Source organism: Fusarium tjaetaba (genome assembly GCF_013396195.1).
Source record: "Fusarium tjaetaba strain NRRL 66243 chromosome Unknown NRRL66243_c0000013, whole genome shotgun sequence".
Classification (NCBI taxonomy): domain Eukaryota; kingdom Fungi; phylum Ascomycota; class Sordariomycetes; order Hypocreales; family Nectriaceae; genus Fusarium; species Fusarium tjaetaba.
In genome coordinates this window covers 292040-307527 of record NW_023501209.1, presented here as the reverse complement: position 1 = coordinate 307527, position 15488 = coordinate 292040, and the positions used below count along the sequence as shown (strand labels likewise).

General features: G+C 49.1%; 5 protein-coding genes across 5 annotated transcripts; 3 read left to right on the top strand and 2 right to left on the bottom strand.

Moving 5' to 3' along the window:
* Window positions 1-2540: 2540 nt before the first annotated feature.
* FTJAE_515 (uncharacterized protein) lies at window positions 2541-4508 on the bottom strand (the record flags this gene model as incomplete). The annotated part of the gene is made up of 1 exon (XM_037351627.1): window positions 2541-4508. The coding sequence occupies one exon, from the start codon at window positions 4506-4508 to the stop codon at window positions 2541-2543; it is 1968 nt and encodes a 655-aa protein (XP_037212458.1).
* A 572-nt stretch (window positions 4509-5080) lies between these two features.
* FTJAE_514 (TBC1 domain protein) lies at window positions 5081-7538 on the top strand (the record flags this gene model as incomplete). Its single annotated transcript, XM_037351616.1, has 6 exons — window positions 5081-5103; window positions 5167-5284; window positions 5344-5505; window positions 5563-6095; window positions 6143-6294; window positions 6346-7538. 6 exons carry the CDS (start codon window positions 5081-5083, stop codon window positions 7536-7538), a joined length of 2181 nt encoding a protein of 726 aa, XP_037212457.1.
* Window positions 7539-8103: 565 nt separating this feature from the next.
* On the top strand, window positions 8104-10648 carry FTJAE_513 (uncharacterized protein; the record flags this gene model as incomplete). The annotated part of the gene is made up of 3 exons (XM_037351606.1): window positions 8104-8133; window positions 8186-8573; window positions 8622-10648. The coding sequence occupies 3 exons, from the start codon at window positions 8104-8106 to the stop codon at window positions 10646-10648; spliced, it is 2445 nt and encodes an 814-aa protein (XP_037212456.1).
* Window positions 10649-11106: 458 nt separating this feature from the next.
* Window positions 11107-12150, bottom strand: FTJAE_512 (cytoskeleton-associated protein; the record flags this gene model as incomplete). The annotated part of the gene is made up of 2 exons (XM_037351595.1): window positions 11107-11720; window positions 11766-12150. 2 exons carry the CDS (start codon window positions 12148-12150, stop codon window positions 11107-11109), a joined length of 999 nt encoding a protein of 332 aa, XP_037212455.1.
* A 263-nt stretch (window positions 12151-12413) lies between these two features.
* On the top strand, window positions 12414-15261 carry FTJAE_511 (NOP14-like protein; the record flags this gene model as incomplete). Its single annotated transcript, XM_037351584.1, has 2 exons — window positions 12414-12704; window positions 12814-15261. 2 exons carry the CDS (start codon window positions 12414-12416, stop codon window positions 15259-15261), a joined length of 2739 nt encoding a protein of 912 aa, XP_037212454.1.
* Window positions 15262-15488: the final 227 nt, after the last annotated feature.

Below are 15488 nucleotides of genomic sequence, written 5' to 3'. Positions count from 1 at the left end.
GGCGGGTGGGCTACCTTACAGGATGATGCGCGGGAGGCGTGCGTCAACAGCTGGTGCAATGTATCGTGGGCTAAGCAGAGTCGACGGTAGCAAGAGGGAGATATGAGGAGAACGGGAGGAAGGTGGGAAAGCTGGAGGGAAGGGAAGGGAAAGGAAGAAGAGAGGTGGTGAAGGTGAGAGAAAGGTGAGGTGAGAGATGTGTAAGTTGGGTGAAGGATAGAAGAAGAGGAAGAAGAGATGGAATTCCTGTGCTTAGTGCCTTAGCTACTACTAACCCAAGGTACCTACCTAGGTAAGCTAGGTAAGAAGGTATTGTAAGGGAGATCAATTGGATGGGCCAGGGCCAGAACCAACCTAAGACAGCTAAAAACCGCGAGTGACCGACCACTGACCACACAGAAAGAGTGTTCCAGTTGTACTGTAGCCTGTACCTGCCAACCAAGCAGCTAAAACCTACCTAGGTGCAGTGCCTTTGTCTAGTACCTATTGTGGCAGCAGGAGCCCGTAAATGGAGTGGAGTAAGAAAGACAGGCAACACACCTATGGAGGGGAAAGAACATAGGTACAGTAGAAGCGATAAGACACTTGTGAAACAAGTACTTAATCAGTACTGCCTTCGCAACCCTCATATGTTTACTGTTACCTGGCCACGCAGGTGAGGGGAAGATGTACCTGAGAGGAAAGTACCGAAGCTTTGATACCCACACCCATGCATGAGGTGGACCCAAGGCAAGAAACACTTCTTTTGCGGGCACAATATCCATGTATATCCATTGTGAGCTCTGTCAAGGACAAGCTCAACACTTCAACCTCAAAGTCTTCTTGTTATAGGGGGGCAAACACCTAAAATCATGATATTCAAGCTCTTCCATACCGACCACTCCAGCTGCCCCTATACCTTGCCCTACCTAATTGAATCATCTGAGAGATTACCTAGTGGGAAGGTATCTATGTACCACAACGCCGCCGTTAGGTTGTAGCCATAACTGACGGGACGGGACAGGCACGAACGGTTATGATGATAATGCCCAACCCTCCTCTTCAATGCTAGGGAAAGAGAGCCTCATATTGACGATATATTCCTGGTTTCGTAGTACCGGTACCATAGTAGGTAGGTTAAAGCTACTAACCTACCCCTAGTACTGTATGTGTATGTACATACCTTGACAATGACCGTTAGGAACGAGGCTAACTTACTTACCAAGTAGACTGACAGGTCTCATGCTAAGCGTGGTTGTCTTCGATTTCACAATACCCGTGTCACCTATCTACACAATGCAATGTCAGTCAAAGGCCAGCATTTCTTGGCATATTCCACTAAGCCTTTCTGGGAATCAAGCGACCATCCCCAAGTTCCTGGCATCTTTCCTTTCCCTTCTGCCCACCAATTTCGAAGTCCACACTCCCTGGCAACCTGGTCACTCGGGAGTTTTTCAGCACACCCACACGGGCCGGAGTGGGCCACGGAGGTGAGCATTGACTTTGTGACTGTTGTAACTGCCCTGTGGAGTAGGGGAGGATAGAAAACTCAGGACCTTACCCCTAAGTGATAAAAACATTCAGGTCAATTTATCATGGGCTTAGGGGACTGTGTGCCATGTTTATTTTGACACCCTATATCAAGATCCGGTGTTTCCTTGCTCCCTGAGGTTCACCCACAGCCGATCAGCGCTGCATTGTTCCATTGATCGCTCTATCGGGTCGATACTAGGATGCATAACAATAGTGCCAAGTACAGGGAGGACAAAGAAAAGGGAACGAGAAGATCTTGGCGGGCGAAGAGCATCTCGATTATCATATCACCGTAATGTGGTGTTGAAAGAAAATCCAATGGTAGATCAAAGGTCAGGTTTCGCAACCTCATTGGACATTCCTCGTGATAATCAACGGGGAGCTGGCTTTAGTTTGGCCGATGTCGAAACACGCCACTGATAGCCATGAAGTTTTAGTAAATCTCGTCTATCCTCCTTTACCTCTCAAAGAAACAATCTCTTCGCCTTCGGCTCCAGCGGATTACCCCCTCCCCCCGGCTCGAAAGCTGTACAACGGCCGCTCCCGCAAGTCGTTAACAACGTGCGGGCTCGCTTGATATTCTCAGCACAGATAATCCATAGCCAATGCCTTTCCATCGCACAGTTGCTCGAAATGCACGAACGCATTGTGACAAGGGTTAATAAGTGATGCTTATTACACTTTATATCACCCGCCTGCATCTCCTGTCTCTGGGATTGGTTGTTGGATGTCCACAGCTGGTGGAGCAATGCAGCAAAAAGACACCAAGTATCTCGGCTGACAACCTCAAGGGCCTGTCGTGCAGGTCACATAGTCATTGTCAAACTTGCAAGTGAGTATTGCCCTGAGTAACATCGTGCCAAGTGATTTCATGTCAAACTTGCAAGTGAGTATTGCCCTGAGTAACATTGTGCCAAGTGATTTCATGTATTGCCGTTGTCATGTATCGATAGAGAAGCAGCATCAACTGTTGAAGACGAGAATGTTCAATGTATCTTTGACTACCTACATATCAACATTCGCTCCTCTCATCGTTGTCTTAGCTTTTGCTCATGCTGTATCCAAAAGTTCTTGCACGCCTTATGTCCCCAGTGGTCTAGCCACCACTCCCCAAAGCTATCCTCGACATCGTAATCTACTTTGGCTACTCTCTCATCTCTCTTCAAACCACAGATAATACAAGCTTTTGGTGCTGTCGGTACCATCTTGGCTGTATGCACTGGCATGTTCTCGCTAATCTCAGGGACCTGAAGTGACAGGCTCTTATCGATAGACTTTGCCGCAGCAACTGCAGATCGCAGGCGACCAACCTGCTCGCGCCATACAGCGACCACATCAGCGGCCTCACGATCTTCACGCGCAGCCTGTGTTTTGTCGACTCCTGCAAGTTTCATACCCTTGCTTCCCGCAGCTGAGATAGACATGCTTTTTGCCAAAATCTTATCCCGATGCCACCGTTGTTTACGACCAGCAATAACCCGTGCGGCAGTTGTTGCTAAGAGGATATAGCCACGCAAGAATTCTGTAGCTTTGGGTTCCGATAGGATTCGCTGTTTGATTGATGTGCTGTGGCCTGACATGGGCTTGAAGAAAGCTGTACCTGAGTTGAGAAGATCAGGGAATGCAGACAAGATGACTGAAGGAGGTGGGACATTGACTGGTGGAGGGGCATTATCCTGGGATTCCTTATGTGGAGGTTGAACATTATCAACTGCATCCCAACCCCAACCCTCCGGTGCTTTTCCTGTGCTGGTGTTTGCTTTCTTATCATCGGAGGCAGTAAAATCGTCCCAGGCATCCCACTCATCATCTTGGTACTTGGCTTCAACAAGATCGGCGGGCTTGGGACTTTCAAAGGATGGCCATGCTGTGGTGGGTGTTTCTTCCTTGGGTTTCTTAATATGTTTTGGTTCTTCAAAAGTAGGTGTTTTAATAGCCAATTGTGGGAAAGGATTACGATCCTGGAAAGAGGGCGATTTTGGTGCCTGGGGATAATTCGTAGCAGTGGCACCAAAAGCAAGAGGCTCGAGAAGCTTAGCGGGCGGTGGCTTTTTTGTGGTTTGTGATGAAGCTGGGGGTGGTTCATCTAAAGAAAGAAGATCCATTGGTAGAGCAGCTGGAGGTGGTTCTTGGGCAGTAACTGCAGGTGCTATTTTCGTCGCCACCGGAGGAGGGACACCTTCAAAGTCTCCAAACTCATCATCGTCATCATCGTCATCATCACCTTCAGTAACTTGAAGCTCAAAGTCCTCAGCATCAAACAATACACTGGGATCTTGTTGCGCCGAACGCTTGAGTTTCGCCTTCATCCGCTGCGGCGGCTCCTGACTAACTGTTGGCTGTGCCCATTCCTGCGTAAACCGTGACTGTGTTCCAGAGGGCTGGGCTTTCGGGCCACTGACGGGCTTCGAAGCTCCTCCTATATCGACAAGACTGTTGGATAATAGATCCATGGTTGACGCTCTCACAACTCGGGTTGACGGTTGCTGTTTCACTGTGGGCACCCTTCGGGCTACGGCTGCAGCTGAACTTGGATCTGGCTTGGGCCATGGTATTGACGATGAGTTTGCTGAGCTTGAGGGAGCATTTACGGCTGAACCCCAACCTGATGCGGAAAACGGCGCAAGACTTGGGGACTGAACCGGAGCCTCATTGACTATTGCAGGTTGCGAAGGCTCGGCGACTTCAAAATCTCCCCATCCATCATCGTCGTCATTTGTCTCCGCCAGCTTCGACGGTACTGGAGCACTACCCCATGCGCTATGCGCGGTTGATTGGGATTCAAAGGCTGGCCATGGCTGGGATTTTACAGCAGAGGCATTGCTAGTGTCGCCTAACAGACCAAAGAGGTCCTGTGTTGCTGCCCGTTGAAGAGGTTCCCGTTGTTGCTGAGCTTGAGCTTGAAAAGGAGTGGCCGTTTTCTGTTGCTGCTGACCTGAAGCAGGCGTTGAGTTATTTGAAAGACTATTGAACTCGGCAAAAAGATCTGCAGACATAGTGCGTCGCCTAATAATGCATTACTTCGAGAGCACGTGTCGCAAGATGCGCTTTATAAGGGCAGTGATGAGGCTTAAAGAGAGGCGTCAAAGAGGTGAGCTGAGCGGCGTCGTGAAATTCGAAGATAGCCCGGTAACCTCAGGTTTAGTAGTGGGAGGTGGTGGTGACATGATGCTATTTGTTTGGCGGTCAGCCCCTGAGCTACCCAAACCTCCTGGGTCATTGGGGCAGTATCGCAATCCGAGGGCCGGGCGGCGGAGCGGAGTCCAGTATAAGCAGTCCAGGGCAACCTGAGATACCTACCTTAGTACCTACCCAGGTAGTGAGGAAGTGGGGCCAAGCTATTGAGGCGAAGACCCATTTGAACCTGAAGAGCTGACACGTTAGTTTAGGTAGTAGTTAGCTGGTACCTCAACTACCTACGTTAACGTTAAATCAAGGTTTCTGTCCATCCTCCGCCATCGACCTTACAGTGCCGTGGTCTACACGCAACGTTGTTACTCTCAGTTCAGGCCTTGTCTGCAAAGCCGGTAAACTGCCCTTATACTCTTCTTTGGTGCAGCCAGGCATCATGAGACCCCTCCAAGAGTCCCTGTATGTTGCGCCCGTTAGCGACAACAAATAATACTTCCACTGACCAGAGCACCCCCTACGTAGTTCGAGATGGCGTGAGACACAATCCCAAGGTGTGCACCTTGGTGATCTTCGACGTGCTGTTCGGTATAATGGTCCCGCAAGCCCGTGCATATCAGGATGTCGTTCTCTTTGCTGGAAGGTATGTTCACTTGTGCCCTTTGGCTTGACATGACATGCGCAACTAAACCTTTCCCCAAGACTTTTCTTCTTTCTACTGCTGCTGAAGGACTGAGCTGGTCTCAAGTTCTGGACGATGAAAGAAAGCTCTACGCTGAGAAACGGAATCACTTCCTCAAGTATATGAAACACCCAGAAGCTCTTGCAGAGCTGAACATCGATCCTCTGACAGAGGACCCTAGTGTAAGACCGGCCAAACTGGAACGTAACCAATTAACTGATTTATATGATATAAAAAAGTCTCCGTGGAATACGATTCGTCAAGATGAGGTTGTCCGTGCTGAGATCCTGCAAGACGTTCAGCGACTCCCCGATGAAGCTTCATACCATGAAGACCAGACCCAGTCAATCATCTTGGATATCCTGTTTATGTACTGTAAACTAAATCCGGACCGAGGCGGCTACCGGCAGGGTATGCATGAGCTGCTTGCGCCTATTCTACATGTCATTGAGCAGGATGCCGTGGATCCAGCGACTTTGCCAGAAGAGATTCCTCTGGACGATGCTCTTATCAAAACTCTCGACCACTCTTTCATCGAGCATGACGCCTTTATCCTGTTTTCAAAACTTATGGAACACGCTCAATCATTTTACGAAGTCAAGGATGTTATTCCAGCACCAGGAGCTTCTCTGCGACCCCCCCAGTTCGCAGAACAAAGCTCGGCGATTGTTGAACGAAGCAAATTCATCCACGAAGTCTGCCTACAGAAAGTTGACCCGGAACTGGCTACTCATCTAATCAACATTGAAATCTTACCACAAATCTTTCTCATGTAGGTATCAACCCATGCGCCTATCCTAACGTTATCACTGACGGCAGAATACCTAGTCGGTGGATTCGGCTACTCTTCAGCAGAGAGTTCCCCTTTGAGCAGTTTTTGGTACTCTGGGATACTATCTTTGCTGTCGATCCAACTCTGGAACTCATCGATCTCATTTGTGTTGCTATGCTGATTAGAATTCGGTGGGATTGTAAGTTACCGAGGCAAAGAAAGCCTGCTCCTTGGCTAACGCCCTTTTTAGTGTTAGAGGCCGATTATTCTGTTTGCCTTCAACTACTTCTCAAATACCCCCCTCCATCAGGAGCTCACGGTCCTCATACATTTGTTGATGATGCTATGTACCTGAGGGACCATCTCTCACCATCTGGAGGATCATCACTGATTATGAAATACACTGGGAAGATGCCAACGTTATCTTCTCCGCCACAGACCTCGCGAGCAGGCACTCCGAGCTTTCGTGGTTTCAACTCCTTTAAGCATAAAGGACCAGGCCCAAGGCCGCAAATATCATCCCCATCGCGCTTTCTGCAACAACAGGGTGGCATGGAAGCTCTGTTTCAGGGAGCCGCTAAAGGAGCCAAAGGAGTTTACGAAAGAGGCGAAAAGCTGGGTATTAACCAAGCCGTACGAGATGCTATGGGAGAGATCAAGCGAAATCTCAACGAGGCTAGATCTGCACCTAGATCTCCGCAACCCCTGGTAAACAACCAAGAATCAGCCCGGAGCCTGGTGGCATTGGAGAGGCGGAATCAGCAACTTGCCGCAATGCTTGACGAGACGGTCGATAACCTCAAAGCTATATCTGCCTCAAATCTCGACGACAAGGCTAAAAGCCTGGAGCTCATCGAGATTGCGGCGGCCAAGGTGCAGTTTGTCAAGATTTACTTGGACGACTCTTCTATGGAGGTTCCAGTGTTACAATCTCCACCACCCGAGGACAAACCACAAGAAGTGGCTGTAGCTGAAACAACTATTGTTCAGCCTGAGCCTGTGTCAGTGGCATCTGCGGAGGTTGATATCTCGGCTCTTCAGGTATCCGAATCAAAGAAATCCCCCGAGAGCGTATCAGCACGCCCTCCTAGCCCTAATCATATGGACATAGTCCCGCACGACGATGGCAGATTTGCAAACTCATTGGGCCCGTCAAGGCCAGCTCCCGTGCCTACTCGTTCAACACTGGCGCAATCGTCTTTCTCCTGGATGCTGGAGCCAGACGAGTCGGGGTCTTCAAGAGCGTCTCCAGCGTCTAACAAGTCACCACCGCCCCAGCATAGGAAAAAGATGTCGAACAGCGCAAGCCGTGAGAAGAATGCCTTCCTGTTCGGCGAAGTCACTGAGAGTCGAAATCCCCTGAACTCAGATGAGATATTTGGCTTGGAGCCTCTGAAGAAACTCAAGAACGCCACAGATGAGGAGAAGACAAGAGTAGATTAGGCCCAGACGCATCCGCACTGGGTGAGGCCGTCCTTCAATACAACGGAGTGGCATATTGACCTAATGATAATACGCGTTGGCACTTGTCGAATCCTTCAATGTGACAACCTGCAATATCTTTGCCAGTGCCCAAAAACCCAGCTTGGGCTTTAGATCCACCGAGAACAAACAGCCACTGTTCAACGAAAGCCTCATGTTCTGGGTGTGACCGGAGAAGAGGTGGCAGATCACTGCTGCTGTTTGTGAGAAACAAGAACATTTTTGAGATTGCCCTGGACTTGGCGTTGCGACTATATAGCTCATTTATTCCCATTTCATCATCATTTCCCTGAAAGCCCTGCTGTGTACCTAGCTCTGCAAGATAACTGCTAAGAGATACGACAACAGATCCCTTCATCGAACAAATTATACATAGCAAGGTACTTTCAGAAGGAGTCCGAGATTGTTTCTTAGAAGTTGCCATGGCTTCCATAACCTTCCAAGTGCAACTTGGATTTCTCCTTGCAGTTTGCCACAATCCAGATGACGGAGTTGACATTGGGCATGGCGAGCACCCTAAACATCCATGCAGACCACTGCCTTTCCCCCCTACTGGGTATGCCAGGTTCCCAAGTAATGCAAAAGATTACCGCTACCAATCTCGAGAGCACCTTCTTCGAGCACAATGGGCTATCGATCAGTTAGAGATGGCGCTCCATGCCGGTAATCTCACAACGGCCAACCCTCAGAGAGGCTTAAAGGTCAAGAATGAACTTCAGTCTTGGACAGTTGAATACGATGGGTTGATCAACGAAGATCAATGTAAAGAGTATGCATGGGTCGGCCTGAGGTTGAAATCTCCTCTTTTCCGTCCCGAAACTTTTATTCCAGGAACAGACTCAAAGACAATCATGGACATCATGAACAAGAGGTTCCTCACTGTTCCCAATGCAGAGACGCGCCTGGTGGTCAAAATGTGTATACCAAAGCATCTCGTGAGCCTGGACTCGATGAAGGCCACCGTATCCATTCTTTGGCTGGTAGACCCGCTGTTGAGTAATTTTCATCCTGCTCACTGTGGACCTAACTCACTCTATTCACTAGGGCTACAGTATACTAATCTTGCTAGGGACGGTGCCATTGATATCCAGGCTGAGATGTTGTCCGCAGTCCAGGTTGAGGATCCCTGGAATAATCGCCTTTCGCCTGGCCGGAAACCACTGGAACTTCTACCCCATCCAGGAGATCTGGGCGGCCCGAAGTATCGCCACAGCATCCACAGAATTCTGGATGCTACATCCGTCCAAGATTTGCTACATCTCATGGATATAGTAATTTATGGTAAGGAAGGACACTACCCCAATGCGAGCCCTGCTTATTCTTTCCTGGAGAACAAGACGACTGTTGCTATTGAGTTCAGTCAACATTGTGGAACACTGGACATGCTGGAGACATCCCTCTGGGCTATTCTATGCGTAAAGCTGACTCAACACTGTCTCAACAAATCTGGTACCTTCTTCTGCGAATCATATCCCAATCTGAGGTATTGCTCCACGATTCACGACTTTCTCGAGGAGCAAGGCCTGGGGGAGTTGTCCAAATGTTTCCAGCCACAACCAAAACATTTCAAAGTGCCAGATCTGAGATATTGGCATCCTGTCGCAAGTGCTGCGCCCCCTGAGGAGCCCACTGTGGTTCCAAATTTGTCTTCGAGACATCTATCTGCGTCGCATTTTCAAGGATCTAGTCTCCTAACCAATAGCGAAGAATACTTACAAAAGTACGCCAGAAACGAGAGCTACTGTTTTGGTATCGAGCTCGAATTGTACATGCCAGTTTTGCTACCGCATGACGGCCGGCCCGACCCTCATCCCAATGATGGCAGGGAGCTCAGCCGTGCCGAGCGATTCCCCAACAGAGTTGCTTTAATGAAAGAAATCGTCAGTTCTAAAGGGCCGTTGACTCTGGTTTGGGACGAGTATTTCGACCAGAAGTCCTGGGAGAGCAAGCTCCTCTGTCACGGGATGGTGCCTGTTGACGATATTGACCCCCAATATCAGACGTGGACCATTGGAACCGATGTATCGCTACGCCAAATGTCTGAGTGGGGAGGATACAGGCAGCTGAAAGGTTTAGAGATCATCAGTCCCGTTCTTAGAAACACGCCCGAGTGCTGGGAAGAGGTACTGGATATGGTCTTCATCCTGCGAAACAACTTCAGACTGACAGTGGGCAAATCATGTGGATTCCACATACATGTGAGCAAAGGCACTGGGCCCATGTTGTTACACCTCGTGCGCAAGGTTTGCGTCCTCATGTATTTGGCGGAGAACATTGTTTACCTCCTTTGTTGCCCTGGAAGAAGGAAGTCAAGATACGCACCAAGTCTAGCATCATTACTAGAACCTCTATGTACCGATCAGTGGTCGGAAATGAATGTTCCAGCTGACTTCGAACAGTACATTCCCGTCGACAAGGTCGTCGACCGCCGTACCTTGGGTATTGTGAAGAAGCTATGGACGGCCGAAACTCTACAACGGCTCAAGCTGCTTATAACTCCTAGCATGGGCTCAAAGTCTTGCTTGGGTCTTTCCAAGTGCCATTCCATTGATGAGTTTGGTGAAGGCTCTGAAGATGAGTGTAAAGGGACAGTTGAGTTCCGCCACCTCGAAGGTACTCTGGATCCTGAGCTGATTCTTCGGTGGAGTCAGTTGATGGTTTCTCTATTCCAGTTTGCTGATCTAGCTTCGCCACAAGCATGGCAGAATTTTGTGCCCGCATTATTGCAGTGCCTGGCATTTGGTAAGATGGATCCGAACGTGTTGAGAGTTTTCTTGTTGTTCTTAGGAAAGGGAGGTGATTTTGACTTTTGGTACAGTCGGATCGAAATGATGCCGAATTTGCCTCTTGATCCACAACAACTGGCTCGCGGGCCAGTTGATAACAATGAGATTCTGCCTCCCCTTGATGAGGGGTACATTGATGCCTTACGTGAAGAGCTGTGTACGAGAGAGATGAGATTGCCTTGCATGATCCAGACAGCGGCGACCCTCAATGAATCTGAAGCGTCGACTAATCCAGACGACCTTGCAAGACTAGTGTCCGAGAAGGCCAACTTTTTTGATGCTTAATTCAGGGATGTTCTTGAGACTACTGCTGGGCAGAGGTTTGGACGGACTGGAGAGCAAATTGGGTCTGGAGATACACTAGAAGAGGGAATAAAAACGGTATGAATGGTTATTTGCTTCATTTCCCTAGTCTCAGTCGTAGATGGGTGAAAAAGGAACTGCAAAGATACGACCAGGACTGAGAGACAGAAAAAGTACATAGACTGGAGTTGGGGCTTTTGCAGAACTGTAATTTTTCTTGAATGTGGCGGTTCATGTGACGCAAGGCAACATATTGTCGTTTTAAGACAGGCAGAGTGAGTGTTAAATAGTAGAAGGGAACTCCACTCGCTTGAAGAAAGAAGTAGATGTGTAGTCGACAGCGCTTGGCGTGGCTCATCTGTTAACAACTCAATGGCACAGGTGCTTTTCTCAAACGCGTTGTGGCAATATTAATACTGGGTACCATTTTCTCACAAATCCTATGCAGGAGACGTATGTTCTCTCTCGATAATATCCTCGCGCGCCAGTGGTCGAGTTCCATCGTTGAGAACCATCGCTTCTCGATGTTGCCGTCGCAGCCTTTGCTCTTCGGCTGAATGTTCCCTGGTTCGTGTGACTTGCTGTTCGGCAAGTGGTAAGTTTCCCGTCTCCTCTTCGATCTCCATGATCAGGTCTGGCAGTTCACGAATTCTCCTTCGGGAATTCTCCTTGTCCATAAGCCCTGCCCTTTCCAGAGCCCTGAGGCCTCGCCTTGATTCCTTGATTCGATCGACAATCTCGACAATCCTATTTGTCTTGAGAGCCATGTAATCCCTGAAGCTTCGGCGTCTTTCTTCCGGGGTATCGCCCCATTCCTGCTTTGCTAACCACTTTTCGACGAAGCGTGCTTTGACTAGCATGCTGGCACCATACTTATTGGCGAGCTCCAGGATGAACATTAAGCAGAACCTTTCGGCCATGTCGCGAAGGTAATACTCATCCCAATGGCTATCAGTGAGGCTCGGTCGCTCGGTATCATCCAGGCTCAGCTCCAGAGAACGGACAAGAGCGGAGTAGGCTTTGGGATTGTTCAATTTCGAAAGTCCATCCAGCCCTGAAAATGTCAGCTGTATCTTATGACTTTATTTGCAAAACTCACCGATAGTCTGACCAGTAAGCAGGGCCAAAGCTCTAAGACACCGCATCCTCTCGTCATAATCTGGTCGAGTGATGCCGAATAGCAATATGTGAGTTGTCTCGGAATCGTTCACGGCCCGATCGCAAAGGATCTTGATCGCAACTTCTCTTATGGAATAATTGGGATGATCTAATAGCTTCTCGAGGGTTTCAAGTTCCAACGAGTCTTCCGTGTCTTGAGTGATGTATTGTGTCTTTGGCTGTGGAGGCGGAATTTCGTTGTCGTCTCTTATGATGGTGAGGGCAGTGAAGACGGTACTCACTACCCCAAAGGTGGCAAAGCCCAAGGTGACAAGAACAACCCTCTCATCCCGGGCAAGACTTAGGAGGCTATCAGCCCATCCCATCTTGATTGAGTCTGTTGATTGAGTTCATGCTTTACTGAAGTATTGGTAAATGAGTTCTTCATAGATATCCCAGGACTCCTGACGTAAGGTATTCTGCCATGACTCACCGTTCCATCATGCTCAGATAAGGTTAGACTACCCGTAGCTTCGCATGTAGGCCCCACATGAAACTTGATAGCGATAAGACTTTTTTTCTATCGCAAAAAAAACTGAGAGTCGCTGCTACCAGTGCAGCTTTCGCATCAGCAGCATTATCAGTCGCAATGGCCGGCTCCCAGCTCAAACGCCTCAAGGCGTCTCTCAAAGAGCAAGGAATTGTCGGCCCTCAGCAATCGAAGAAGCAGAAACGACGCAATGCTCAGGATGAGCGCTCTCGAAATGACAAACGACTTCAGCGCGGAGTGGTCTTGGAGGGGATTCGCGAACAATTCAATCCTTTCGATCTTAAGCATGCCAAGGGCCCAAAATTCGAAGTCACGAGTAACCGGCCTACATTGACTGCTGGCAGCATCAAAGGTCGTCCCGGCCAGGCCAAAGCAGCCAGTGAGGAGAGGGTAAGTTATAACTCATATTCGCGAGGGGCCATCAGGGCAGTGGAGGTGACACGATCTGTTCACATCAACTATTGAAGTCTATTCGGACCTCGATATGATCACAAACCAGGCTTTCATGAAGAATCAACTAACATTCATAAAGCGCCGGCAAACCCTTCTGGTCGAGATGCAACGCCGCAACAAGGTTGGTGGAATTCTCGATCGTCGATTCGGTGAAAACGATCCGACAATGGCCCCTGAAGATAAGATGCTTGAGCGATTTGCCCGAGAGAAACAGAGAAGCCACAAGAAGAACTCAATGTTTGATTTGGAAGACGACGATGCTTCAGAAGGCTTGACTCACATGGGCAAATCTCTTTCTTTTGACGATATGGACGATTTCAAAGAGGACGATCTCGAAGAGGACTACGACAGTGATGGCTCGGTGCGTGAACAGCAGAGATTGAAGCGTATTCGTGCATTAGCAGCCCAGGGTAGTGATGGCGAGGACGATGAACCGGAACGAAAAAAGACGAAGAAGGAGGTGATGGAGGAGGTCATCGCCAAGTCGAAACACTACAAGTACGAGCGACAAGCTGCAAAGGAGGAAGATGAAGAGCTCCGAGAGAAACTCGACAAGGAGTTGCAAAACATCCAGTACATGCTGCACCACAGCCGGCCAGGCGCCAAACCTCAGAACGAGGGAGCTTCAAAACTCACCATCGCTGGAGTTGACCGAGACGCTTTCGAGAAGAACTTCGATCTTCAAATAAAGAAATTGGCTCAGGACAAGAGGGCACAGCCTGCCGACCGCACCAAGACCGAGGAGGAGAAGGCTGAAGAAGAGTCTACAAGACTCAAGGAGCTCGAAGACAAACGCCAGAAGCGCATGAGAGGAGAGTCAGTCAGTGACAGTGAGGATGAAGAAGCCGATAACAAGGGCAAGAAACCTGAACTTGATGCTATGGACCTGGACGATGAGGAGGACTTTGGATTGGGCAGCGGTATCCGAGCTCGTCCTACTGCTACTGAGCTTGGCTTTGACGATGAAGATGATTTCGTCATCGACGATGATCTCGTGGCTAGCGGCTCGGACCTGGAACTCAACAGCGAGGATGAATCAGACATGGAGGATGTGTCTGATGAGGAAGCTGAGGATGAGGAGGATGACTTTACCAAAGGCCTGCTTAATGAGGAAGAGAGTCGAAATCCTGTTTTCGATGCCGACTCGACCACAAAAGCCTCGGCGATTCAGAAAGGCGACGAGCAAGGCCTCCCCTACACCTTTGAATGCCCCCAATCTTGTGACGAGTTGCAAGTCGTCTTGGCACCATACCCAACCAAGACCTTCCCTACAATTGTCCAGAGGATTCGTGCCCTCTATCATCCCAAGCTCAGCAGTGTGAACAAGGAGAAGCTTGGCAACTTTGCAACTGCTTTAGTTGACTACATCGGTCTGCCCTGGGACCCTGCCACTTCTGCCCCTTTTACGGTGCTTGAAAGCATTGTCCGACACATCCACTCTCTCGCAAAGATGTTCCCTATCGAGATCAGTAAGCAGTTCCGCAAGAATCTCGAGGAGATGGGAGAGTCTCGACCCTTAGCACTAGGAACTGGAGACTTGGTTTTGCTTTCTGTAATTGGCACCATCTTCCCTACCTCTGATCACTTCCATCAAGTCGTCACTCCTGCCGTGCTGACTATCACTCGATACCTTGGCCAAAGAATACCACAAAACCTGGCACATTATGCTATTGGTACATATCTCGGCATTCTTGCTGTCAGTTACCAGAAACTTGCTAAGCGCTACGTGCCCGAAGTTCTCAACTTCTCTCTGAATACACTCTTGGCTCTGGCCCCTGTTGCCACTTCCAAGAAGGTAGGGAATTTTCCTCTTCACATCGCTCCTGAGGGCATCCGCACAGAAGCTGCTACTAAGTCAGAGCTACGGAGACTCAACTTCTCAGACTGCATCGAGCAAGAAGCCAAAAAGACTGAAACGATAGCCCGCAAGATTGCTATCCTCGATACCACAGCACAAGTTATAGAAACTGCAGCAGATACGTGGACTGGGAAGAGTGCATTCCTTGAGACCTTTGGACAGGCTGCTAGCGTACTCAAGCACCTCGGCAGTAAAACTTGCAGGTCACAATTACCTACTGCTTTCAATGAAAGAATCGAGAAGTTGCAAGTCAAATTCGACCGCATGCTTAAGGTTGCGCAACTATCGCGCCGCAATGTTGAGCTGCATCACCATCGCCCCCTGGCAATCAAAACCTATGTGCCCAAGTTCGAGGAGACATTCGATCCTGATAAGCACTACGACCCCGATCGCGAGCGAGCAGAGTTGGCCAAACTCAAGAAGGAGCACAAGAAGGAACGCAAGGGTGCTCTTCGGGAGCTGCGAAAGGACGCCAACTTCATGGCGCGCGAGAAGTTACGGATCAAGAAGGCAAAGGACGAGGCATACGAGAAGAAGTACAAGCGCCTTGTTGCCGAGATTCAAAGCGAGGAGGGTCGCGAGGCGAATGCATACGAGCGAGAGAAGTCTGCGAGAAAGAGGGCCAAGAACAGGTAAATGGGTTCTACGGCGTAGGTATAGGCTCAGGATACCAATATATGTTTTCGTATGTCCATTTATAGTGTGCTTCAAGAGAGCGTGTAAACAAACATTTGTAGAGAGTCCTGAGGCTCAAAGGTCTCCTTCAAAATAGATCAGACGTTGCAATACGACAAATATAATCGTACAAGTATGGTCCTAAGTAAATCGATTAGTATACAGCCCAAGAATTCAATATATATTGC